The 25,197-nt window shown below is 51.9% G+C and overlaps 1 protein-coding gene across 7 annotated transcripts in view; it reads left to right on the top strand.

The window, feature by feature from the left end:
* CNOT4 (CCR4-NOT transcription complex subunit 4) overlaps window positions 1–25,197 on the top strand; it is a 114,187-nt gene that overhangs the window by 20,136 nt on the left and 68,854 nt on the right. For 2 of the 7 annotated variants that reach the window (XM_075343814.1, XM_075343812.1), the window contains exons 3-9: window positions 872–1,069; window positions 3,824–3,910; window positions 4,441–4,542; window positions 4,886–5,011; window positions 6,300–6,433; window positions 17,696–17,851; window positions 18,891–18,956. In XM_075343814.1, the coding sequence (XP_075199929.1) occupies window positions 872–1,069; window positions 3,824–3,910; window positions 4,441–4,542; window positions 4,886–5,011; window positions 6,300–6,433; window positions 17,696–17,851; window positions 18,891–18,956 (869 nt within the window). The remainder of the gene's footprint in view (window positions 1–871; window positions 1,070–3,823; window positions 3,911–4,440; window positions 4,543–4,885; window positions 5,012–6,299; window positions 6,434–17,695; window positions 17,852–18,890; window positions 18,957–25,197) is intronic. The other 5 variants (XM_075343818.1, XM_075343816.1, XM_075343817.1 and 2 more) reach the window with 3 other exon arrangements.

Here is a 25,197-nt window from a genome sequence, read left to right as displayed (position 1 = left end):
TTAGGGAACCTTATCTGACCATCAGAGATGACAGCATTGTTTTTCAGCTGGACCCTTCCTTCCTTCCCAAGGTGGTTTCGGATTTTCACCGTTCGCAGTCCATCGTCCTGCCTTCATTCTGTCAGAATCCTCGGACTCCGGGTGAGGAAGTGTTTCATTCTTTGGATGTCCGTCGGATAGTGTTGCACTACCTAGAGGTTACTGCTTCTTGGCGCCTTGATTCTAACCTGTTCATCCAGCCCTTTGGCCGCAATAAGGGCAAGAAGGTGGCTAAGAGTACAGTCGCCAACTGGATTGTGCGAGCAATTAGAGATGCATACCTCGCTCAGCATCTCTCTCCGCCTACTGGATTCACGGCGCACTCCACCAGGGCTACCTCTGCCTCCTGGGCCGAACGGGCAGGGGCCTCCCCTGAGCAGATCTGCGAGGCGGCTACGTGGTCTTCGCTCCATACCTTCACGAAGCATTATCGTCTGGATCTGGATTCCAACAGGGATTTGGCCTTTGGCAGGAAAGTCCTGCAGGCTGTGGTCCCCCCTCTAGGTATCAATTCTTTGGTATTCCTCCTATGCTGTCGTGGAAGGGACTAGAGAAATAAGAATTATTCTTACCGATAATTCGCTTTCTAGGACCTTCCACGACAGCAGGTAATTCCCTCCCCTATGTATTCATGTATTCCTGAATGTGTAGTACTTCTCATATGCTATGGATTCTTTGTAAGACACTGGCTGTGGGAGGTGGGAGGGTCCTTTTAAACCTCTTGAACTTCCTGTCCCAATTAGGGCGTGGAGAGACAACCTCCTATGCTGTCGTGGAAGGTCCTAGAAAGCGAATTATCGGTAAGAATAATTCTTATTTTTTCGCTCCTCAGCCATATCCAGAAGACCCCGCCGTCTACAAACCTCTCTCCCAGGAAGAACTACAGAGGATAAAGAACGAAAAGAAGCAAAAACAGAACGAACGCAAACAGAAAATATCAGAAAACCGCAAACACCTGGCCAGCGTCCGCGTGGTGCAGAAAAACTTAGTCTTTGTAGTCGGCCTTTCACAACGCCTCGCGGACCCAGAGGTGAGTGATCGGACAGCCTGCTTGCTGACGGTTTCCAGGTCGCTACAGATAAATGTACCGTATTTTTTGTTTTATAAGACGCACCCCAAATTTAGAGGAAAAAAGGGGGGGTCCGTCTTCTAATCCGGTGGTGTCTTACTAGTGGGGAGCGGGGTCACGGGAAACTGGGTCGGTGGTGGAGTAGGGCAATGGTGCGGAGGGTGTCACATATGCTCCCTGCAGGCTGTGGCGCTGTGAGGCAGAGAAAACATCCACAAACTGTCTGCGGTGTGGGCTTCAAAGAAATGGCGCTTGGAGTTGGTGCATGCGCAAATTGAGCTATCGGCTCAATGACAAGTGGAGGTCTTATCTGCGCACGCGCCGCCTCTGGGCACCAATTTCCTTCAGTTCGCTGCTGGGAGATTAGTTGACCGGAATCGGCGCATGCACAGATGAGATCTTGAGCCAAGAGCTCCATGTGCGCATGCTCCGACTCTGGGCGTCATTATCATCTTCAGCACGGCCCCGACGAGCAGGGCCCGGCCCCCCCCTGCCTCCTGCTACCTCTCTCCACCACCTCCCAGTAAGCTACATTCAGATTATAAGATCCACCCCACATTTTGCTACTAAATTTATGGGAGGAATAATGCATCTTATAATCCGAAAAATACTGTATTTTTATTTTCTAAAACAAAACCAGAAAATCAAATCAAGATATTACATGGACTTACCTTTTGTAGATTGTATACCTTAGAGGTGACGCTATACTGTAATATTTAATTGTGTGCTCTTAAAGGGGTTGTCTTTTTTGTTTTTTGTATCTAACATGGCTCTGAATTGGTTGAAAGAAATAAATTGAATTAAACGATGACCTTACGCCCCGCTCTGTCCCCCCCGCGCTCTGTCCCCCCCCCCGCTCTGTCTCCCCCCCCCCCCCTTGGTCCCCCGCTCTGTCTACCCTCCCCCCCCCCCGTCCCGCTCTGTCCCCCCCCCGTCCCGCTCTGTCCCCCCCCCGTCCCCCCCGCTCTGTCTCCCCCCCGTCCCCCCCCGCTCTGTCTCCCCCCCGTCCCCCCCGCTCTGTCTCCCCCCCGTCCCCCCCGCTCTGTCGTCCCCCCCCGCTCTGTCTCCCCCCCCCGCTCGCTCTCACCCCCGTCCCCCCCGCTCGCTCTCACCCCCGTCCCCCCCCGCTCGCTCTCTCCCCCGTCCCCCCGCTCGCTCTCTCCCCCGTCCCCCCCGCTCGCTCTCTCCCCCGTCCCCCCCGCTCGCTCTCTCCCCCGTCCCCCCCGCTCGCTCTCTCCCCCGTCCCCCCCGCTCGCTCTCTCCCCCGTCCCCCCCCGCTCGCTCTCTCCCCCGTCCCCCCCCGCTCGCTCTCTCCCCCGTCCCCCCCCCGCTCGCTCTCTCCCCCGTCCCCCCCGCTCGCTCTCTCCCCCGTCCCCCCCCGCTCGCTCTCTCCCCCGTCCCCCCCCCGCTCGCTCTCTCCCCCGTCCCCCCCCCCTCGCTCTCTCCCCCGTCCCCCCCCCCGCTCGCTCTCTCCCCCGTCCCCCCCCCCGCTCGCTCTCTCCCCCGTCCCCCCCCCGCTCGCTCTCTCCCCCGTCCCCCCCCCGCTCGCTCTCTCCCCCGTCCCCCCCCCCGCTCGCTCTCTCCCCCCGTCCCCCCCCCCGCTCGCTCTCTCCCCCGTCCCCCCCCCGCTCGCTCTCTCCCCCCGTCCCCCCCCGCTCGCTCTCTCCCCCGTCCCCCCCCCGCTCGCTCTCTCCCCCGTCCCCCCCCCCGCTCGCTCTCTCCCCCGTCCCCCCCCCGCTCGCTCTCTCCCCCGTCCCCCCCCCGCTCGCTCTCTCCCCCGTCCCCCCCCCGCTCGCTCTCTCCCCCGTCCCCCCCCCGCTCGCTCTCTCCCCCGTCCCCCCCCCGCTCGCTCTCTCCCCCGTCCCCCCCCCCGCTCGCTCTCTCCCCCGTCCCCCCCCCCGCTCGCTCTCTCCCCCGTCCCCCCCCCCGCTCGCTCTCTCCCCCCGTCCCCCCCCCGCTCGCTCTCTCCCCCGTCCCCCCCCCCCCGCTCGCCCTCTCCCCCGTCCCCCCCCCCCCGCTCGCCCTCTCCCCCGTCCCCCCCCCCGCTCGCCCTCTCCCCCGTCCCCCCCCCGCTCGCTCTCTCCCCCGCTCGCTCTCTCCCCCGCCCCCCCCGCTCGCTCTCGCCCTCTCCCCCGTCCCCCCCCCGCTCGCCCTCTCCCCCGTCCCCCCCCGCTCGCTCTCTCCCCCGCTCGCTCTCTCCCCCGCCCCCCCCGCTCGCTCTCTTTCCCGTCCCCCCCCCGCTCGCTCTCTCCCCCGTCCCCCCCCCGCTCGCTCTCTCCCCCGTCCCCCCCCGCTCGCTCTCTCCCCCGTCCCCCCCCCGCTCGCTCTCCCCGTCCCCCCCCCCCCCGCTCGCTCTCCCCGTCCCCCCCCCCCCCCCGCTCGCTCTCCCCGTCCCCCCCCCCGCTCGCTCTCCCCCTGTCCCCCGCTCGGTCTCCACCACCCCCCCCCCCGTCCCCCGCTTCGGTCCCCCCCCCCATCCCCCGTTCTAGCACTGACACCACATTACAGGGGACATGTGACTCCCACAGCCAATCATTGGCTGAGGCGTGACTATGATGCAGTCTGTGATTGGCTGAGCAGTACCATGTGGTAAAGGCTTGTGGGCGAGAACTTGTTTTTAATTTTTACCACATTCCGAGCCTTTTTATGAATGGATTGTTGCATTTTTTTGCTCTTGTCTTGGACACATTTTCACAATTTTTCTCCATTTTCTAGGTTTTAAAAAGGCCAGAATATTTCGGGAAGTTCGGTAAAATACACAAAGTTGTCATCAACAACAGCACGTCCTATGCAGGCTCACAGGTCAGTACCGCGCCTTGTATTCTGAAACAATGCTCTTTTTTTCCTTACATTTTTGGTGTGGTAAAGGGGGGGGGGACTTTTAGGCCGTCAACATGGCTGCAATTACAGGTCCCACATGGGGTCATCGTCCCCCAGCTTCCCTAGCCTCCATGTATGATTATCAGCCCGCAGTGCCTTACATGGGGCTCTTAGTAAAACCAGAAATTATGGTATTTAAAGGGGATGTCCAAAACTTTGCTATTGATGGCTTATTCTTTAGGATAGACCCTCAGTATCTAATTAGGCCCCCTCCCCTGCTGATCAGGTGATTGATCGGATGACAGCTCCTTGCTATAAAATAAAAGGGGTTGTGCCTGGTAAATAGTGAAGACTGGACTCAGCCGATCAGACCCTAAACCATCTGAAGGATCGGCTGTGGGCATTTATGAGGCTTTTGCGTTAGTTTCCGGAGACCCCTGCGGTCAGTCTGGAGCGCGCTAAACGGACGACTGTAACAAAAAGTTTTCAAAAGTTTCCATGTTTGTTTCCAGGGTCCAAGTGCCAGTGCGTATGTAACGTACATCCGGTCAGAAGATGCACTTCGAGCCATACAATGTGTCAACAACGTGGTGGTAGATGGCAGAACGCTTAAGGTAACGGCATCTCTCGCAAAATTCACACACACAAAGGGTTAATTAATACAATTCTGTCTGTCTGAAGTCTCCACTAGGGGGAGCTGGCACCACAAGTCCAGCATTTGCCTGTATTCAGTGTGCTCCCCCTGGTGGCAGCTGTGGGAATATTACCTGAGCGCCCCACAAATTATGTATCTGCAGGAATCAATAAATGTGTGATTACCTGACGTCTGACCTTAGGGGCCGGGGGTCATGACCTCTAGTAGGGTCAGGTCATCGCTTTACAAGGAGGGCATTACACCTGATTGCCATTCTTACATGCACTGACAGCGCCATCTTTTTTTTTTTTTTTGTTTTATAGGCGTCTTTAGGTACCACGAAATACTGCAGCTACTTCTTAAAAAACATGCAGTGTCCAAAGCCGGACTGTATGTATTTACACGAGCTGGGGGACGAGGCGGCCAGCTTCACGAAAGAAGAAATGCAGGTAAGTGACCGGCCGATGCCAGTGCAATGATGAAAGGTGCCGAGTCTGCACTCACCAGAGTGGAGTGTGTGGTGTGAGCCTCTTGCAGGCGATCTCGGATCTCGGGCTGGGGCTGCGGAGTCGCCGCTGATTCTGCTCATGGGGCTGTTTTATGGAGGCTAATAAACTGGCGGAGCGAGATGTACGGCCGGCGGCCACAGAACTGATAATTACTCCTATAATTACATGTACTGAGGACAATAGCACAATATTAATCACATAACCTGCGTATATGACTGTAGACGTGACGGGAGCTGAGCGTAAAGACCCAACCAAGCACCGCGAAAATTCACCTGCCTCTGTCCTGGTCCTTGTTCGTTTTACTATTACTACTTTTCTGCCTCCTAATTTATTTTTTTTTGTTTCTTTTTTTTTGCCTGCTTTTCCCTTTTTGCTCACCCATTTCTTCCTTTCTCCCCTTCCTTCTTTTACCACTTTTTTTTTTTTCCCTCCCTTACGTTCAGTGTTCCCCGCCCGTTTTTTTCTTTGCCCTCCCGTTCCTTTCCTTTGCCCTCCCGTTCCTTTCCTTTGCCCTCCGGTTCCTTTCCTTTCCCTCCCTTTCGTCCGTTTCCCGCCCCGCCCCTTTCGTCCGTTTCCCGCCCCGCCCCTTTCGTCCGTTTCCCGCCCCGCCCCTTTCGTCCGTTTCCCGCCCCGCCCCTTTCGTCCGTTTCCCGCCCCGCCCCTTTCGTCCGTTTCCCGCCCCGCCCCTTTCGTCCGTTTCCCCCCCCGCCCCTTTCGTCCGTTTCTCCCCCCCCGCCCCTTTCGTCCGTTTCTCCCCCCCGCCCCTTTCGTCCGTTTCTCCCCCCCGCCCCTTTCGTCCGTTTCTCCCCCCCGCCCCTTTCGTCCGTTTCTCCCCCCCGCCCCTTTCGTCCGTTTCTCCCCCCCGCCCCTTTCGTCCGTTTCTCCCCCCCGCCCCTTTCGTCCGTTTCTCCCCCCCCGCCCCTTTCGTCCGTTTCCCCCCCCGCCCCTTTCGTCCGTCTCCCCCCCCCCCCGCCCCTTTTGTCTGTTTACCCCCCCTCCCCCTTGCCCCCCCCCCTCGCCCTTTTCGTCCGTTCCCTCTCGCGGCCCGTGCCCCCTTTTTGTTCTTTTAGCACACTTCCAATCTATTGCTGGATACTGCATCACCCCCAGCCCGCGCTCACTATTCACTGGCTTGCGGTGTGTGAGCTCGGACCCTCCTGTTTCTTGTGTAATTGTCAGAGATGGGGTGAATGGTTTTGGTAACTTCCTGTCGCTCCTCTCCCCGCAGGCGGGGAAACATCAGGAATACGAGCAGAAGTTGCTTCAGGAACTCTACAAACTAAATCCGAACTTCTTACAGTTGTCTACGGGTACAGTCGACAAGAACAAAAACAAAGTAACGCCCCTGCAGAGGTACGATGTGTAAGTACTGGCGCCCGCGCCTGTGTCAGCCCTCTCCTGCGGGTAGACCTGGCATCTTGAGCCTCCTGTATATTCGGGTGGAGGCGATCGTGTTGTTATCCGGGTTTATCAGGCACTTGTAATAGTGGCCAGTCCAGCAATTTTCATTGCTTTTGCAAATAATCCCCATTGTAATCTCACAGATTATCATGTGTGCAGCCCCTTTAAGAGGCTTTGTATACAGCAGTAGTGCCTCACTGACCCCTGCAGGCCATCAGTGGTATTACCTCTCTCCGGTTGAACAAGGAGTTTGTTTAGCTGCAAATATTAAACCATACGTGGCTCGATTTCTGTCCGGCTCCTTGTCACAAGAGGCAACAATTGGGAACAAGAACCTCATTCCAGCCAAGCCTGTCTGACGTGTTCATAGAGCTCGGGGCCCGAGTCATTAGTGACAACATTGCCGGCTCCCGGGGGCCCCGATGCACCCACCCAAATAAAGGTCACACTTTCTTCAGCTGCTTATATGGATGCCCTTATCCTCACAATCTTGTTATAAGGTTTCTCTTCAAAAGTAACAAAAAAGCTGTGAAACTTATTACAAAAACTTTACTTGTAAAAATATATATTTATAAATATATAAATATATTTTTAAATATATTGTATTATATAATGTATAATTTATGTATATATATGTGTGTGTGTGTGTGTGTGTGCGTGTGCGTGCGTGCGTGTGTGTGTGTGTATATATATATATATGTGCATGTGTGTATGTATGTATATGTGTGTGTGTGTATATATATATATATATATAATATAATATAAAAATTAATTATACATTTCTTCGGCGCTCCATTGGGAGACCCAGACGATTGGGTGTATAGCACTGCCTCCGGAGGCCACACAAAGCATTACACTAAAAAGTGTAAGGCCCCTCCCCTTCTGGCTATACACCCCCAGTGGGATCACTGGCTCACCAGTTTTCTGCTTTGTGCGAAGGAGGTCAGACATCCACGCATAGCTCCACTGTTTTTAGTCAGCAGCAGCTGCTGACTATGTCGGATGGAAGAAAAGTGGGCCCATATAGGGCCCCCAGCATGCTCCCTTCTCACCCCACTTGCGGTTTGTAAGGTTGAGGTACCCATTGCGGGTACGGAGGCTGGAGCCCACATGCTGTTTTCCTTCCCCATCCCCCCTCAGGGCTCTGGGTGAAGTGGGATCTTACAGGTCTCCAGGCACTGAGACCGGGCTCCATCCACAGACCCAGAGAACCTGCTGGATATGGAGCTGAGTATCGTCAGGGACAGGCCCTGCTACATTAAGGTACTCTGTGTCCCCGGGCAAGCGCGCACACACACACCAGCATTGCTGGGAGTGTTAGTGCGCCGGGGACAACAGTGCGGAGCGCTCGTGCTATTAGTCACTACAGCTTTGCTGAGTGACTTTATGTATTGGGAACTGCCGCGCCGGCCGTTGCTGGGTGTTTTTTACACTGTGGCGCGGCTGGGACTTGTGGTGCGCCGGGGACTTCCGCGCTGGCCGTGCACATGGACGGCCGCGCTTATTACTCGAGTCCCCGGCTTTGCGGCCTAGTTTTCGTTTCGTTCCCGCCTCCAGCCCTGCCAGTCAGGGGAGAGGCGGGACGCTGTACAGACAGTCAGCGCCGAGGGCTGGAGTCTGCTTTGCATTCTCCAGCCCCCTTCACTGGACACAGTGGGACGCCAGTTTCCCGCTCTTGTCTGGGGCACGCCCACGGCCCGCCCCTCGTCACACGAGCTGGAGAAGGACGCCGGCAGCCATTCCTGCACGCCGTCCGAGCTGGGGAACGGAGACATGCTCTGGGCAACCAACACAGGGCTCTGGCGACCACACACCCGCGTTATAGGCGGGCGGTAAGCAGCACCTGAAGTGCTGACCCCACTAAATACCGAAGTGTCCATTTGTATTTTATGCTTGTATGCTATACACTGCACTGTAGGTCGCTGTCTTTGGCTATATACCCTTCTAGATGGCGAGATAACAGCAGCAAAAACGCAAGGGTGCTAAGGCACAGGTTTTCTATGCTGCTTGTATTACATGGCTGAAGTGTTCATTTGTACTTATGCTTGTATGCTATACATTGCACTGTACGGTCGCTACTCTGGGCTATATTCTCCTAGATGGCTGGACAGCAGCAGCAAAAAAGCAAGAGTGCCAAGGCACAGGCTTTCTATGCTGCTTGTATTGCATGTGCTGAAGTGTTCATTTGTATATATGCTTGTATGCTATACATTGCACTGTACGGTCGCTATTCTGGGCTATATTCTCCTAGATGGCTGGACAACAGCAGCAAAAAAGCAAGGGTGCCAAGGCACAGGCTTTATAGGCTGCTTGCACTGCATGTGCTGAAGTGTTCATTTGTATATATGCTTGTATGCTATACATTGCACTGTACGGTCGCTATTCTGGGCTATATTCTCCTAGATGGCTGGACAACAGCAGCAAAAAAGCAAGGGTGCCAAGGCACAGGCTTTCTATGCTGCTTGTATTGCATGTGCTGAAGTGTTTATGCTTGTATGTTGTACATTGCATAGATGACTAGAATACAGCAGCAAAAAAGCAACACAGGCTTTCTATGCTGCTTTCCCTGCAGATACTGTTCCACCGGCAGGTTTCACTGACCCCCATTGTGGGCAATGCTCCCCTGTAGCACTTGGTCAGCCGGGGTCTCTACTAGAAGTGGCCAAAGAAACCACCTGTGAACCCTGTCCAGGGACAGGGACGGAGATTGTCATGGGATGGAGACTTTGCACTCCAGACAGGCCATGGGCAATCTTGATTAATGCTCCCTGGCCACCCTCATTTGGAACGTACTCAGTGCTCCGGGGGGGTCCCAGGCATTCCAGGGTGAAGGCTCTGACACGGACGGCAGTCCCAGACAGCCTAAGCTAGCTCGCTGGGTACGACACTCGGCTTCATCACTGGTCAAGGTCCCAGCAGGACGACTCTCTGTATGATGAGGCAGACGTAGCTGATCAGGGCTTTGGTCCTGACACCGCTCTCAATCCGGATACACCGGATGGTGACGCCATAGTGAATGATCTTATAGCGTCCATCAATGGAATGTTGGATATTGCTCCCTCAGCTCCCCCAGTGGAGGAGTCAGCTTCACAGCAGGAGAAATCCTTTTTCAGTACTCATGCGTAGATTGAGTACTTTTTCTGGCCACGCTGACTTCAGAGACGCAGTTCAGAAACACCACGCTTACCAGATAAACGTTTTCTCCAAACGTATTAAGGATGCACGTTATCCCTTTACCCTGATGCGGTACAGCCCTGGACCCAGGGTCCAAAGGTGGATCCCCCAATCTCCAGGCTTGCGGCTAGATCCATAGTTGCAGGGGAGATGGGAATTCACTTAAAGATGCCATTGACAGACAGATAGACCTCTGGTTGAACTCTGTCTGTGAAGCTATCAGCGTGTCGGTTGCTCCGGCATTCGCAGCCGTATGGGCACCCTAACCTATTTCAGCTGGTCTTGCGCAGCTGGTCTTGAGCACATGTACATCTGTGCCGCAGGTGGTGTCCTTAACCTCGCAATGTCTGCATTGCGACTTACCCTAGTAATGCTGTCCTGGGGGGACAGTCGAGGTTGGTCCTTCCCAGGCTCGGGCAAGTCCCAATTGTACTCGTCTAAAAGGGCTCAGAGGGGCTCAGTTTCCGGCCGGGCTCATTCACGCCCAAGGAAGGCAGCAGGAGGAACCGCTACCAAGGCGATCTCCTCATGTATTTCAGCTCTCTCTCCCCGCATCCGCGGTTGGTGGCAGAATCTCCCGCTTCTGGGTACATTTAGCTGCCACAGGTCACAGACCGGTGGGTGAGAGACATTGTGTCTCACGTGTACAGGATAGAGCTCTGTTCTCGTCCTCCGGCTCGATTCTTCAGAACTCCCCCCCCCCCCCCCACCCCCCCCCACCGAGCCGATGCTCTTCTGCAGGCAGAAGGAGTGGTAATCCCTGTTCCTCTTCAGGAACAAGACACGGTTTTTTCCTCCAATCTTATTGGGGTGCCAAAAAAGGGTGGTTTTTCCGTTCCGTTCTGGACCTAAAACTGCTCACCAAGCACGTGAAGGCCAGGCGGTTCCGGATGTAACCCTCCGCTCCGTCATTGCCTCAATGTCTCAAGGAGATTTCCTAGCATCAATAGACATCAGGATGCTTATCTCCTCGTGCCGATTGCTCCAGAGCACCAGCGTTTGCTACGTTTCGTTATTGAAGACGAGCATCTTCAGTGCGTAGCCCTGCCCTTCGGTCTGGCGACAGCCCTACGGGTTTTCACCAAGTTCAGGGCAGCAGTGGTAGCAGTCCTGCACTCTCAGGGTCACTCTGTGATCCTTACTGGACGATCCACTTGTCAAGGCACCCTCTCAAGAGGCATGCCAACACAGCCTGAACGTGGCGCTGGAGACTCTCCAGAGTTTCGGGTGGATCATCAACTCTTCAAGGTTACATCGGGCACCGACCCAATCGCTGACATATCTGGGCATGGAGTTTCACACTCCCTCAGCGATAGTGAAGCTTCCGCTGGACAAGCAGCGTTCACTACAGACGGGGGTGCAGTCTCTCCTTCAAGGCCAGTCACACCCCTTAAGACGCCTCATGCAGAGGCAGTCACTTTCGCGCAGTTTCACTGCGTCCACTTCAATGGGACATGCTTTGCCAATGGGTTGGGGAGTCGACGTCCCTAGAAAGGAACGTTTCCCTTCTCAGACGGTCAAGGACTCTCTCGGAGGAGTCCATCCTTCAGATCAATGTTCTGGAAATCTGGGCAGGGTATCTTGCCCTGCAAGCCTTCCAGCAGTGGCTGGAAGGAAAACAGATCCGAATTCAGTCGGACAATTCCACAGCGGTGGCAGACATCGCCCACCAAGGCGGAACACGCATCGCCAAGCCTACCAGGCAATCCGGCGGATTCTGATGTGGGTGGGGGACAGAGCATCCACCATATCCGCAGTTCACATCCCGGGCGTAGAAAATGGGGAAGCAGACTTCCTCAGTCGCCTGGACATGGACGCAGGGGAATGGCCTCTGCACCCAGTATGGTGTCAGGAAATCTATAGCCGCTGGAGGATGCCGGACGTCGACCTAATGGCGTCTCGGCACAACAACAAGGTCCCGATTTTCATGGCGCGGTCTCACGAGCAAAGAGCTCTGGCGGCAGGCGCCCTAGTTCAGGATTGGTCGCAGTTCCAGCTACTCTATGTGTTTCCTACTCTGGCACTGTTGCCCAGAGGGCTACGCAAGCTCAGCTCCGATTGCCGCCGCGCCATCCTCGTCGTCCCAGACTGACCGAGGAGGTCGTGGTCCCGGATCTGTGGCATCTCACGGTCGGCCAACCGTGGGCACTCTCAGACCGGCCAGACTTACTGTCCCAAGGGCCGTTCTTTCCACTGAATTCTACGGCCCTGATCCGGACTGTGCGGCCATCGAGTCCGAGATCCTAGCGTCTTCAGGATTATCTCAAGACGTCATTGCCACCATGAGACGGGCTAGGAAGCCGACGTCTGCCAAAATCTCCCACAAGACGTGGAAGTTATTCTTCTCTTGGTGCTCTGCTTAGGGAGTGTCTCCCTGGCCATTTGCATTGTCTCCTTTTTCCCCCCTTCCTGCATCTGGATTGGGAAAAGGTTTGTCGCTCGGCTCCCTTAAAGGACAAGTCGCAGCGCTGTCGGTATTCTTTCAGAAGCGCCTAGTACGTCTTCCTCAGGTACGCACGTTCCTGCAGGGGGATTATCACATTGTCCCTCCGTACAAGAGGCCGTCAGACCCATGGGATCTGCACAGGGTATTAATTGCTCTCTAGGAGCCGCCCTTCGAGCCTCTGAGGGTTGTTTTCACTTTCTCGACTTTCACAGAAAGTGGCCTTTCTGGTAGCGGTCACGTCTCTTCGGAGAGTGTCAGAACTAGCAGCGCGGTCATCCAGAGCTCCCTTCCTGGTGTTCACCAAGATAAGGTAGTGCTGCGTCCGATCCCAGAGTTTCTCCCTAAGGTGGTATCCCCTTTTTATCACAATTAGGATATCTCCTTACCTTCCTTTTCTCCATTTCATCGATATGTAATGGCTTTGCATTGTTGGATCTGGTGTAGAGCACCCAGAATCTACATTCCCGCACGGCGCTCCTGCGCCGCTCGGATGCACTCTTTGTCCTTGTCACTGGTCAGCGCAAGGGATCGCAGGCTGCAACATCCACCCTGGCTCAATGGATCAAGGAACCAATCCTTGAAGCCTACCGTTCTACTGGGCTTCCGGTTTCATCAGGGCTGAAGGCCCATTCTACCACAGCCGTGGGTGCGTCCTGGGCATTACGGCCCCAGGCTACGGCTCAACAGGTGTGCCAGGCAGCTACCTGGTCGAGTCTGCACACTTTCACCAAACATTATCAGGTGCATACCTATGCTTCGGCGGACGCCAGCCTAGGTAGAAGAGTCCTGCAGGCGGCAGTTGCCTCCCCGTAGGGGAGGGCTGTCTTGCAGCTCTAACATGAGGTATTTCTTTACCCACCCAGGGACAGCTTTTGGACGTCCCAATCGTCTGGGTCTCCCAATGGAGCGCCGAAAAAGAAGGGAATTTTGTTACTTACCGTAAATTCCTTTTCTTCTAGCTCCTATTGGGAGACCCAGCACCCGCCCTGTTGTCCTTCGGGATTTTTGGTTGTTTTCGGGTACACATGTTGTTCATGTTGAATGGTTTTCAGTTCTCCGATGTTACTTCGGAGTGAATTTGTTTAAACCAGTTATTGGCTTTCCTCCTTCTTGCTTTTGCACTAAAACTGGTGAGCCAGTGATCCCACTGGGGGTGTATAGCCAGAAGGGGAGGGGCCTTACACTTTTTAGTGTAATGCTTTGTGTGGCCTCCGGAGGCAGTGCTATACACCCAATCGTCTGGGTCTCCCAATAGGAGCTAGAAGAAAAGGAATTTACGGTAAGTAACAAAATTCCCTTCTTTATATATAGATATATATATAGATATATATATATATATATATATATATATATATATATATATATATATATATATATATATATATATATATATATATATATATATATATATATATATATATATATATATATATATATATATATATGTGTATGTATGTATGTATAATTAATTTTTTATATATACACATAAAAAATATATTTTTATATATAAACAATACATTTTTTTATATATAACATATATAAATTATACATTATCTATAAATAAAATTTTATATATATATATATATCTATATCTATATATAATATATATATATAAATTTTATTTATAGATAATGTATAATTTATATATATATATATATCTATATATATATATATATATATATATATATATATATAATTTCTATACATATATTTATATATTATATATATTTTTTATTTATATTTTTTAATGTGGCTTTAGTCATATAGCTGTTTATAAAGCCATAAAAAATACCTTTTTTTACAGATCCGATGTACAAGTCTTGAGCAATCCAGAACTTAAGCTATATGCAAATGAAATTGGAAGTGCCCTGGGGGCGTGTCAATGCACTTTAAAGAAGCCAATCACCAGCAATGACACGCCCCATAGGAAAAAACTTACAATTTCCCTGTTGGCTGCAGCTTGGAATCATCACTTCTTGCACTTATATACAATGGGTGAAATAAGTATTGAGCACATTATCAATTTTCTAAGTAATTATATTTCTATAGGTGCTATTGACATGAATTTCTCACCAGATGACTGTAACAACCCATCCAATCCACAGCAGCAAAGAAATCAAACAATCTATGTCCATAAATTGTGTAATAATGAGAAATTACATAAGGAAAAAGTATTGAACACCTTGAGAGAGGCGTAATAAGCCAAGGAATTTCATGATAGCAGCTATAATTTATTAGTAATAGAAAGCAATCTATCAGCTGTCTTAACTGATGATCTATGAAAAGGTGTCTCATTACCGAGGTGCCACACAAGAAACAACTCATGATGGCTAAAACCAGTGAGCTGTCTAAAGAGCTTCACAACCTTATTGTTGGAAAACATTCTAAAGGTATTGTTTACAGAACAATTTTATAAACTACTGAAGGCTCCAGTGAGCTTTGTTGGGGCCATAATCCAGAAGAGGAAAGGACATCATTTCACCATAAACCATCTGTGACCCCGTGCTCCCCGCAAAGTTTCAGAGGAGTGAAAGGAATTATCAGAAGAGTTGTCAAAGAGCCGAGGACACCTGTGGAGGCTACAGAGAGACCTGGGATCAGCAGGTACAATTGTTTCACAGAAAACAATAAGCAATGCACTCCCCTTCCGTGGCCTGTATGCACGCCCCTGTATGCACGCTCCTGTATGCACGCTCCTGTATGCACGCTCCTGTATGCACTCCCCTTCCGTGGCCTGTATTGCACGCTCCTGTATGCACGCAAGACTCCATTGCTGAACATAAATTAGGTTCAAGAGCATTTAAAGTTTACTCAGCAACATTTAGACAAGTCTGTGAAATACCGGAGAATATAGTCTGGTGAGAGGAGACCAAAACTGAACTCTTTTGGAGGCCATAACACTCACCATGTCTGGAGGCCAAAAGGCAAATCACCAACAATGATGAAATGTGGAGGTGGGAACATCATGGCGCGGGGCTGTTCTTCAGCATTCGGCACTGGCAAACTTCATATAATTGAAGGAAGGATGAATGGACAAATGTACAGAGACATTCCTGATAAACATCTGCTGCATCTACCAGGAGGATGAGGATGAGACGAGGGAGGACATTTCAGCAAGACACTGACCCCAAACACACGGCCAAGAAAATAAATCTGCTACAATGCACGAGCCGATCACCAGAGCAGAACCCAATAGAAAATGTCTGGAAGGAACTAAAGCTCAGAGATCATAGGAGTCGGGACCTGCAGGATGTGAGGAGTGTGTGTGGAAGAATGGGCCAAAATCCCACCCGAGCAATGCAGGCGACTAGTGTCTCCATACAGGAGGGGTCTGGAGGCTTCATCAACTAGCAAAGGAGAATATACAAAGAATTAAATACATTTGAGTAACGTGTTCAATACTTCTTGCCTGTGTCATTTCTCATTACGTATAATTTATGGACATCTATGGTGAATTCTTTACCTGTGTGGATTGGATGGGTTGCTACTGACATCTGATGAGAAATTCATGTCAATAGCACCATTAAAAATACATTTAGTTAGAAAATAGCTGGCGTGTTCAATACTTATTTCACCCATTTTTCTTTTTCAATTTGCGCCAATTGTAGTGAAGCGGAGGCGTCTGCATTGTGGGACGCTGCGCACAAGCGCAAGAATATAGAATTGCAAGTTACCGTCCTTTAATTTTAATTTTCTTTTTTTAAAGGGGTTGTCCAGGATTAAAAAAAAGAGATTGAGATTCCTATAGTCCAGAAATTCTGATAATCTGCAATAATACATGGAAGACTGAGCCCAGAGAAACAATTAAAAAATGTTCTTTTCCTAATTTTGGGCTTTGTCTCACTATCTGATAATCTGTAATGTCCGATGATCCGGCGCCTGTCTGTCCTCGCGGCGCCTGTCTGTCCTCGCGGATGTGTATGTGTGAGAATGGATAATACGGCGACACAACCCTACCGAGGGAACTGTTAAATGTGGACAGACCCATTAAGCAGATAAATTCAGAGCCATAACAGCAGCACAGAGTATTTCAGGAGCTGAGTGTGACCGTCCTGCTGGTGCGGGAGTGAAGGAAGCAGGTTTCCCCAACAGTACAGAGTATTTCAGGAGCTGAGTGTGACAGTCCTGGTGGAAGGTAAAGAATGGGAGCGGGTTACCCCAACAGCACAGAGTAATTCAGGAGCGGAGTGTGACAGTCCTCCTGATGCGGGAGAGAAGGAGCGGGTTACCCCAGCAGCACAGAGTATTTCAGGAGCTGAGTATTACAGTCCTGGTGGAGGAAAGGGAGCAGGTTACCCCAGAAGCAGAGTATTTCAGGAGCTGAGTGTGACATGAGTATGAAGACGTGGGAAGAGCAGAATACCCCAGCAGCACAGAGTATTTCAGGAGCTGAGTGTGACAGTCCTGCTGGAGCGAGAGGGAAGGGAGGAGATTACCTGAGCAGCACAGAGTATTTCAGGAGCTAAGTGTGACAGTCCAGCTGGAGTGAAAGGGGGAGGGAGCGGATTAGCCCAGCAGCACAGAGTATTTCAGGAGCTGTGTGTGACAGTCCTGCTGGAGAGGGTAATGGTAGAGTGTGCAGACTGAAAGGAGAGGAGATTTACCCGAGCAGCACAGAGTATTTGAGGAGCTGAGTGTGACAGTCCTGCTGGAGGGGGGGGGGGAGGGTGGTGTGCAGGACAGGTTTGGAAACTAGTGGTGGCGTAAAGACTGGAATTGTTGGCAGTGGGGAATTTTCTTAAAGGGGGTTTCCACTACTAGAACAACCCCTTCTGATTCCACATGTTTACCCCAGGTAATATATTAAGGCCTATACTCTTTCCATACCAGCGCCCTTCTAGCGGTGTCTGGGCTCGCGGTGTCCGTGTTCACGTGGGGTTGTGATGTCACACGAGCTCTGCGACCAATCAGCGCCGGCTTCAGTCTCTTCACCTTCCAACACAGGAGCAGTCAACAGGAAGCGAGGACCGCCTCTGAGGTCACTTCCTGTTGGTTAACTAGTTTGGTCCGAAGGCGAGGAGACAGAAGCTGGAGCAGATTTTACGCGGTGCTCGTATGACATCACAACCCCACGTGAATCCCGGCACCACGAGCCCGCACACCCCTGGAAGGGCACTGGTATGGAAGGAGAGTATAGGCTTTAATATATTACCTGGGGGAAGCGTGAAATCAGAAGGGGTTGTTCTAGCAGTGTACAATGCCTTTAAGCAGCACAGAGGATTTCAGGAAGGGAATGATGTTGGTGAGGGCTGTGTAATGATGTAAAGAGTGGCGACAACGGTCATTGCAAGTGGCTGGACCTCCACCAGCAGCACAGTGTATTTCAGGAGAGGACTGGAGACTATTGGTGAAATAGAGACGTCAGCAGCACAGAGTATTTCAGCGCGTAGTCACATGGGTCTAACATTGCGGCTCACAACCTCTGGGATTCGCCACTTTTCATTCTATTTTCCCTTTTTTTTTTTTTTTTCACTGTTGTGTTTTTTGCTTTATTTTTTGCACATTCTTGTTTAATTTCATCGCTTTTTTTTTTTTCTTTCCTTTTTTGTACCTTTTTCCCTCCCCCCAATTTTTTTTTTTTTATTTATTTTATTTTTTTTTAGACCCAACAGTAATAACAAAGACGCATGGCCATCATTACAGAGCTCGGGCCGGTCCAGCAATGGTTTAACACTGGAACACAGGAAATCGCCTCCCATGTTAGACAATGGCTTAGATCCAGACCATTTGACTCCAGACGGGCCAGACTCAGACTTTGGGTAATGGAGCTACCTCCTTTTTTTTTTTTTTTTTTTTTTTTTTTGGGTGGTTCATTTTTCTTATAAACCTCCATTACCCCCCTCGCTTCCACTTCCCGTCTTTGTCTTCTGGTCTTCTTCCACCTTGTCTTGTCCCCCCCCTCCTGTTCCATGTGGTATTTCACTTTTTTAGTGACTTTGCTACTTACTCATTCCCTAGGGGGTGGACGTATAGCGTTATTGGGTACGGGGAGACCACGACCCTTCTATTAGCCAGTGTGGCCCACCTCGGCGCCATCTTAGATTGCAGTTTCTTTGCTCTGTTATAGTTGCCAAACCCGCGATATCCTAATAGTATCCACCCCTCCCCCAACTGAGATCTGCTAATCATGACTTTTCCAATTCTGCATGGTCTGGTACATATAGTGCTGGCAGAAATCTAATGAGATGCCAGATTTAAAAGAAAATATGGTAAACATCCTGTTACTAAGTAATGTCCTGTATCACAATCCCTCCCCATAGTAGTTCATAGATGAACTTGTCCCATAAATGACCGATATGATCCCCAAGACCTGACTTCCCCCTCCGAACATGATAATCAGGTCCCAAAGTCCCTTGTGTGACTGCGGTTTCGGAATGCTCATTATCCCTCCATTTACACAAGGGGACCCACATTCTTGTGGTCCATAAAGGAGCTTGATTCAGCTCCCAGAACCAGCGCTCGGGAGGCTGAATACTGCGCCTGTCATCCAGCTGGAAAGGATGCATTGGGTGGAGCCTTGTGAGGCAGGCCTACTGCTCTCAGCCAATCAGCACTGCTGAGAACTCTCTGAGACTCTGATTGGCTGAGAGCTTCCTGCTGTCCTTTTCAGCTTGATGCATGGATCAGATTACATTCTTTATTTCTTGACTTTCTGACCCCTTTTTCCTCATCTTAGATGCAGTTTTCCCCCTCATTGATGTTTTTTTTATTATTCCACCTGTTTTATTTATTTTATTTTTTTTTTGCTTTTCTCCACACTTTGCCGCTTAAAAAATCCTGTTTCTCGCAAATTTTCAGGCTGTTGTGGGATTCGGCAGAGCATAATGTTTCCAAATTTGGCAGGGTGATAGAGGACGATGCAAGGTACGTACAAATGCATTCGATTTTTGTTTTATTTATTTTTCCTTCCATGGATCCAAACTCTTACCCTAGGTTAGGAGGGGTCAGCTGGGGTCAAACTACAGCTCCCAGCATCCCCTGAGCAGTCACGGGCTGTCGGGCCTTGTAGCTTCAAAGCCGTTGGGAGTGGTGAAGGCGCCTATGTTTGTAGGTAAAGGTTACCCGTCCTGCAACTCTCCAGTGTGATTTGTGCCTGAATTGCTTGTGTCTTTTCAAGATCTCTGCTGGATGTCAGTGATCGGGAACATACTATTAGGTGCTACGCCGGGAAAGGGTTAAACAATCAGCTCATCGGGGATGGAGCGGGCTCGGGAGCTGGGCCCGCACTGCCCCGACTGACGCTGCCTGCAAAGCTTAGCTCCGGTCGCTGCTGATTAACCATTTAAATGCTGCAGAAGAGTATCATTTCCCCATTGCAAAAGATTAGATATAGATAGATATATATAGATATATAAGATTATACCGTATTTCTTTGTCGCTCCATTGGGAGACCCAGACAATTGGGTGTATAGCTTCTGCCTCCGGAGGCCACACAAAGTATTACACTTAAAAGTGTAAAGCCCCTCCCCTTCTGCCTATACACCCCCCGTGCATCACGGGCTCCTCAGTTTTTATGCTTTGTGCGAAGGAGGCTGACATCCACGCATAGCTCCACATCTTAGTCAGCAGCAGCTGCTGACTATGTCGGATGGAAGAAAAGAGGGCCTATAACAGGGCCCCCAGCATGCTCCCTTCTCACCCCACTCTTGTCGGCGGTGTTGTTAAGGTTGAGGTACCCATTGCGGGTACAGAGGCTGGAGCCCACATGCTGTTTTCCTTCCCCATCCCTTAATGGGCTCTGGGTGAAGTGGGATCCTAATCGGTCTCCAGGCACTGAGGCCGTGCTCCCTCCGCAGCCCCTGGGGATTCTGCTGACAGGAGCCGAGTATCGACAGGGACAAGGCCCTGCTACTGTGAGGATACTCTGTGTCCCCGTGGGGACCGCGCATAGAGCGCTGATGCCACACACACTGCAGCACTGCTGGGTGTGTTAGTGCGCCGGGGACTACCGCGCCGACCGCGCTTATATGCCGGCCGCGCTTATTACTTTAGTCCCCGGCTTTTGCGGCCTAGTATCGCATATTCCCGCCCCCAGGCCTGCCAGTCAGGGAAAGGGCGGGACGCTGCACAGGACGTTAGTGCTGAGGGTTGGAGCATACTTTGCATCCTCCTCCCCCCTCATACAGCACACTGTGGCTCCAGATTCCCGCACTTTCTAGGGCACGCCCACGGCCCCCTCCTCTCCACAGAACGCCGGCAGCCATTCCTGTCAGCTCTTCTAACGCTGGAGAGGAGAGACAACAGGCTCTGGGAGGCCCAGGCAGGGAATCTGGTGATCACACAACCGCTTTGAGCGGTCGGTAAGCAGCACCTGAGGTGCTGGCCCCACTGAGTGCAGAAGTGTACATATATATATATGCTTATATGCTATACATTTACACTGTACTGTCGCACTGTTGATTTTTGGCTATATACCCTCCTGGATTGTATCAGACGAGACAACAGCATGTCGTCTGCAAATAGCAAGGGTGCCAAAGCACAGGCTTACTTTGCAACCTGTACCTCATGTGCGGCTATACTACCGGCAGGTTCCACGGACCCTCATTGTGTGCAATGCTCGGCCCCTGTGGCACTTACTCAGCCGGAGCCTCTGCTACTGGTGGCCCAGGTGGAACCACCTGCTACCACTGTCCAGGTGACAGGGACGGAGTTTGCAGTGTTTGCTGACAAACTGTCTGAGACTATGGATAAATGATCTGCTAGGATACTAGAAGCCTTACAGTCCAGACCGGTAACACAGGCCCCGGGCACTGTTCAATCATTGACCCCAGGCCCCCCTCATTTGGAGCTGCAGAGTGCTCCTGGGGTGAACCATGGGTCCCAGGGTGAGGTCTCTGACACGGACCGCAGTCCCAGGCCGCCTAAGCGGGGTCGCTGGGAAATTCCCTCGACTTCATCACACTGTTCAGGGTCTCAGCAGGAAGACTCTCTGGATGATGAAGAGGAGGTAGCAGATCAGGATTCTGATCCTGAGACCGCGCTTAACCTGGATACACCTGATGGTGACGCCATAGTGAATGACCTTATAGCGACCATCAATCAGGTGTTGGATATTTCTCCCTCAGCTCCTACAATTGAGGAGTCAGCTTCTCAGCAGGAGAAATTCCGTTTCAGGTTTCCCAAGCGTCCATTGAGTATGTTTCTGGATCACTCTGACTTCAGAGAGGCAGTCCAGAAACACCGAGCTTGTCCAGATAAGCGTTTTTCCAAGCGCCTTAAGGATACACGTTATCCCTTCCCCCCTGACGTTGTCAAGGGCTGGGCTCAGTGTCCTAAGGTGGATCCTCCTGTCTCCAGACTGGCGGCTAGATCCATAGTTGCAGTGGAAGATGGAGCTTCACTGAAAGATGCCACTGACAGACAGATGGAGCTCTGGTTGAAATCCATCTATGAAGCTATCGGCGCGTCTTTTGCTCCAGCATTCGCAGCCGTATGGGCACTCCAAGCTATCTCAGCTTGTCATGCGCAGATTAATGCAGTCACACGTACATCTGCTCCGCAAGTGGTGTCCTTAACCTCTCAGGCGTCGGCGTTTGCGTCCTTCGCCATTAATGCGGTCCTGGACTCTACGAGCCGTACAGCGGTAGCATCCGCCAATTCGGTGGCAGTCCGCAGGGCCATGTGGTTACGTGAATGGAAGGCAGACTCCGCTTCCAAAAAGTTCTTAACCGGTTTGCCATTTTCTGGCGACCGCCTGTTTGGTGAACGATTGGATGAAATCATTAAACAATCCAAGGGAAAGGACTCTTCCTTACCCCAGTCCAAACCAAACAGACCTCAACCACGGAAGGTACAATCGAGGTTTCGGTCCTTTCGGCCCGCGGGAAGGTCTCAGTTCTCCTCGTCCAAAAGGCCTCAAAAGGATCAGAGGAACTCCGATGCATGGCGGTCTAAGTCACGTCCTAAAAAGACCGCCGGAGGAACCGCTCCCACAATCAGGAGATCTCCTTACCCTCTTTTTGTCCTCATCCAGTTCACCAGTGTGAAAAGGATCTGCACTTGTTAGATCTGGTGAGAGCACTCAGACTCTACATTTCTCGTACGGCGCCCCTGCGCCGTTCGGATGCACTCTTTGTCCTTGTCGCTGGCCAGCGTAAAGGGTCACAGGCTTCGAAATCAACCCTGGCTCGGTGGATCAAGGAACCAATTCTCGAAGCTTATCGATCTTCTGGGCTTCCGGTTCCCTCTGGGCTGAAAGCCCATTCTACCAGAGCCGTGGGTGCGTCCTGGGCTTTGCGGCACCAGGCTACGGCTCAGCAGGTGTGTCAGGCGGCTACCTGGTCGAGCCTGCACACTTTCACGAAACACTATCAGGTGCATACCTATGCTTCGGCGGATGCCAGCCTAGGTAGGCAAGTCCTTCAGGCGGCGGTTGCCCACCTGTAGGAAAAGGCCATGGTACGGCTCTATTACGAGGTATTATTTTACCCACCCAGGGACTGCTTTTGGACGTCCCAATTGTCTGGGTCTCCCAATAGAGCGACAAAGAAGAAGGGAATTTTGTTTACTTACCGTAAATTCCTTTTCTTCTAGCTCCAATTGGGAGACCCAGCACCCGCCCCTGTTCCCTTCGGGCTGTTGTTCTTTGTGTACACATGTTGTTCATGTTGAATGGTTTCAGTTCTCCGAAATTCCTTCGGATTGAATTTACTTTAAACCAATTTATAACTTTTACTCCTTCTTGCTTTTGCACCAAAACTGAGGAGCCCGTGATGCACGGGGGGTGTATAGGCAGAAGGGGAGGGGCTTTACACTTTTAAGTGTAATACTTTGTGTGGCCTCCGGAGGCAGAAGCTATACACCCAATTGTCTGGGTCTCCCAATTGGAGCTAGAAGAAAAGGAATTTACGGTAAGTAAACAAAATTCCCTTCTTTTCGCTTTATAAGACGCACTTTTGTTCCCCCAAATTTTGGGGGAAAGTAGGGGGTGCGTCGTATAAACCGATTATACGTATTATATACTTCAGGGTCCAGGGGAGGTGGGGGCCGCTCTGGAGCGGTGCTAGGGGGGGGCTGGTGGGGGGCAGGTGAAGCTGCGGGCGGCAGCGTTTGATCTCCTGCTCCCGCTCATATAGTATGCACAGCCGCTGTCCATCACCGTGGTGCTGAAACCGCACCGCGGCAATGGGCTGGGGGAGCGGCGCATATTATATCTGCCTGTGTTTCCCTTTGATCGCACATGTCCCCCTGTGTTAGATATGGCCCCCCATGCTGCTGCCCATAGTAAAATAAAAAAAAAACCTCTTTCCTTACCCCCTCCAGCGTGTCTCCCCTCCTGGTGCTGTGATCAGGCACGCAGAGATGATATCACTCTGCTGTGCCGATCACATGACCGGGGCCGTGAACCAGGAAATGCAGGCAGGAGGCTGGAGCTCAACCCCAAGGAGGGGGGACACGAAGGAGCACAGCGCTGGAGAAAATAAGGAAAGGGTTTATTTTACTAAAAGCAGCAGCATGGGGCAATATCTAACACAGGGTGATGTGTGCCAGCCACAGGGGGGGGCCGTGTGTGCCAGCCACAGGGGGGGGCCGTGTGTGCCAGCCACAGGGGGGGGGGCCGTGTGTGCCAGCCACAGGGGGGGGGGCCGTGTGTGCCAGCCACAGGGGGGGGGGCCGTGTGTGCCAGCCACAGGGGGGGGGGCCGTGTGTGCCAGCCACAGGGGGGGGGGGCCGTGTGTGCCAGCCACAGGGGGGGGGCCGTGTGTGCCAGCCACAGGGGGGGGGGGCCGTGTGTGCCAGCCACAGGGGGGGGGCCGTGTGTGCCAGCCACAGGGGGGGGGCCGTGTGTGCCAGCCACAGGGGGGGGGGGCCGTGTGTGCCAGCCACAGGGGGGGGGGGCCGTGTGTGCCAGCCACAGGGGGGGGGGGCCGTGTGTGCCAGCCACAGGGGGGGGGCCGTGTGTACCAGCCACAGGGGGGGGGACCGTGTGTGCCAGCCACAGGGGGGGGGGGGGCCGTGTGTGCCAGCCACAGGGGGGGGGGGGCCGTGTGTGCCAGCCACAGGGGGGGGGGGGCCGTGTGTGCCAGCCACAGGGGGGGGGGGGGGCCGTGTGTGCCAGCCACAGGGGGGTGGGGCCGTGTGTGCCAGCCACGGGGGGGCCCATGTGTGCCAGCCACAGGGGGGCTATATTCAGTATAAGGTGGCCATATCCAGATTAAGGGGGCTAATTTTAGGATGGGGGGGCTGTGAGGGACATATACTCTATATGATTTGTTAGACGGACACTGGCATTATAAGACGGACCCCATTTATTAAAAAAAAATCTCTATTCCTCCACCAAATTTGGGGGTGCGTCTTATAATCCGGTGCGTCTTATAAAGCGAAAAATACGGTGTGTGTATGTATGTATGTATGTGTGTGTGTATATATATATATATGTATATATATATATATATATATATATATATGTATATATATATATATATATATATATATATATATATATATATATATATATATATATATATATATATATATATATATATATTATATATATTATATATTATATATATATATATATATATATATATAATATATATATAATATTACTATTTATTTTTTTTTCTTTTTCGCTCCTAATTGGGAGACCCAGACAATTGGGTGTATAGCTACTGCCTCCGGAGGCCGCACAAAGTACTACACTTAAAAGTGTAAGGCCCCTCCCCTTCTGGCTATACACCCCCCCGTGGGAGCACGGGTCCCTCAGTTTTTTGCTTTGTGCGAAGGAGGTCAGACACGCACGCATAGCTCCACTGTTTAGTCAGCAGCAGCTGCTGACTATGTCGGATGGAAGAAAAGAGGACCCATACTAGGGTCCCCAGCATGCTCCCTTCTCACCCCACTTTCTGTCGGTGGTGCTTGTTAAGGTTGAGGTACCCATTGCGGGTACGGAGGCTGGAGCCCACATGCTGATTCCTTCCCCATCCCCATTAGGGCTCTGGGCGAAGTGGGATTTTACCGGTCTCCAGGCACTGAGACCGTGCTCCATCCGCAGCCCCTGGAGAAGCCGCTGGATATGGAGCTGAGTATCGTCAGGGACATGGCCCTGCTCCGTCAAGGTACTCTGTGTCCCCGTGCATACGCGCGCACACCGCAGCATTGCTGG

The sequence above is a fragment of the Anomaloglossus baeobatrachus genome, chromosome 4, assembly GCF_048569485.1.
Source record: "Anomaloglossus baeobatrachus isolate aAnoBae1 chromosome 4, aAnoBae1.hap1, whole genome shotgun sequence".
Classification (NCBI taxonomy): domain Eukaryota; kingdom Metazoa; phylum Chordata; class Amphibia; order Anura; family Aromobatidae; genus Anomaloglossus; species Anomaloglossus baeobatrachus.
Note: the sequence above shows the minus strand (reverse complement) of the source record. Positions and strands in the feature narration are given on the sequence as shown.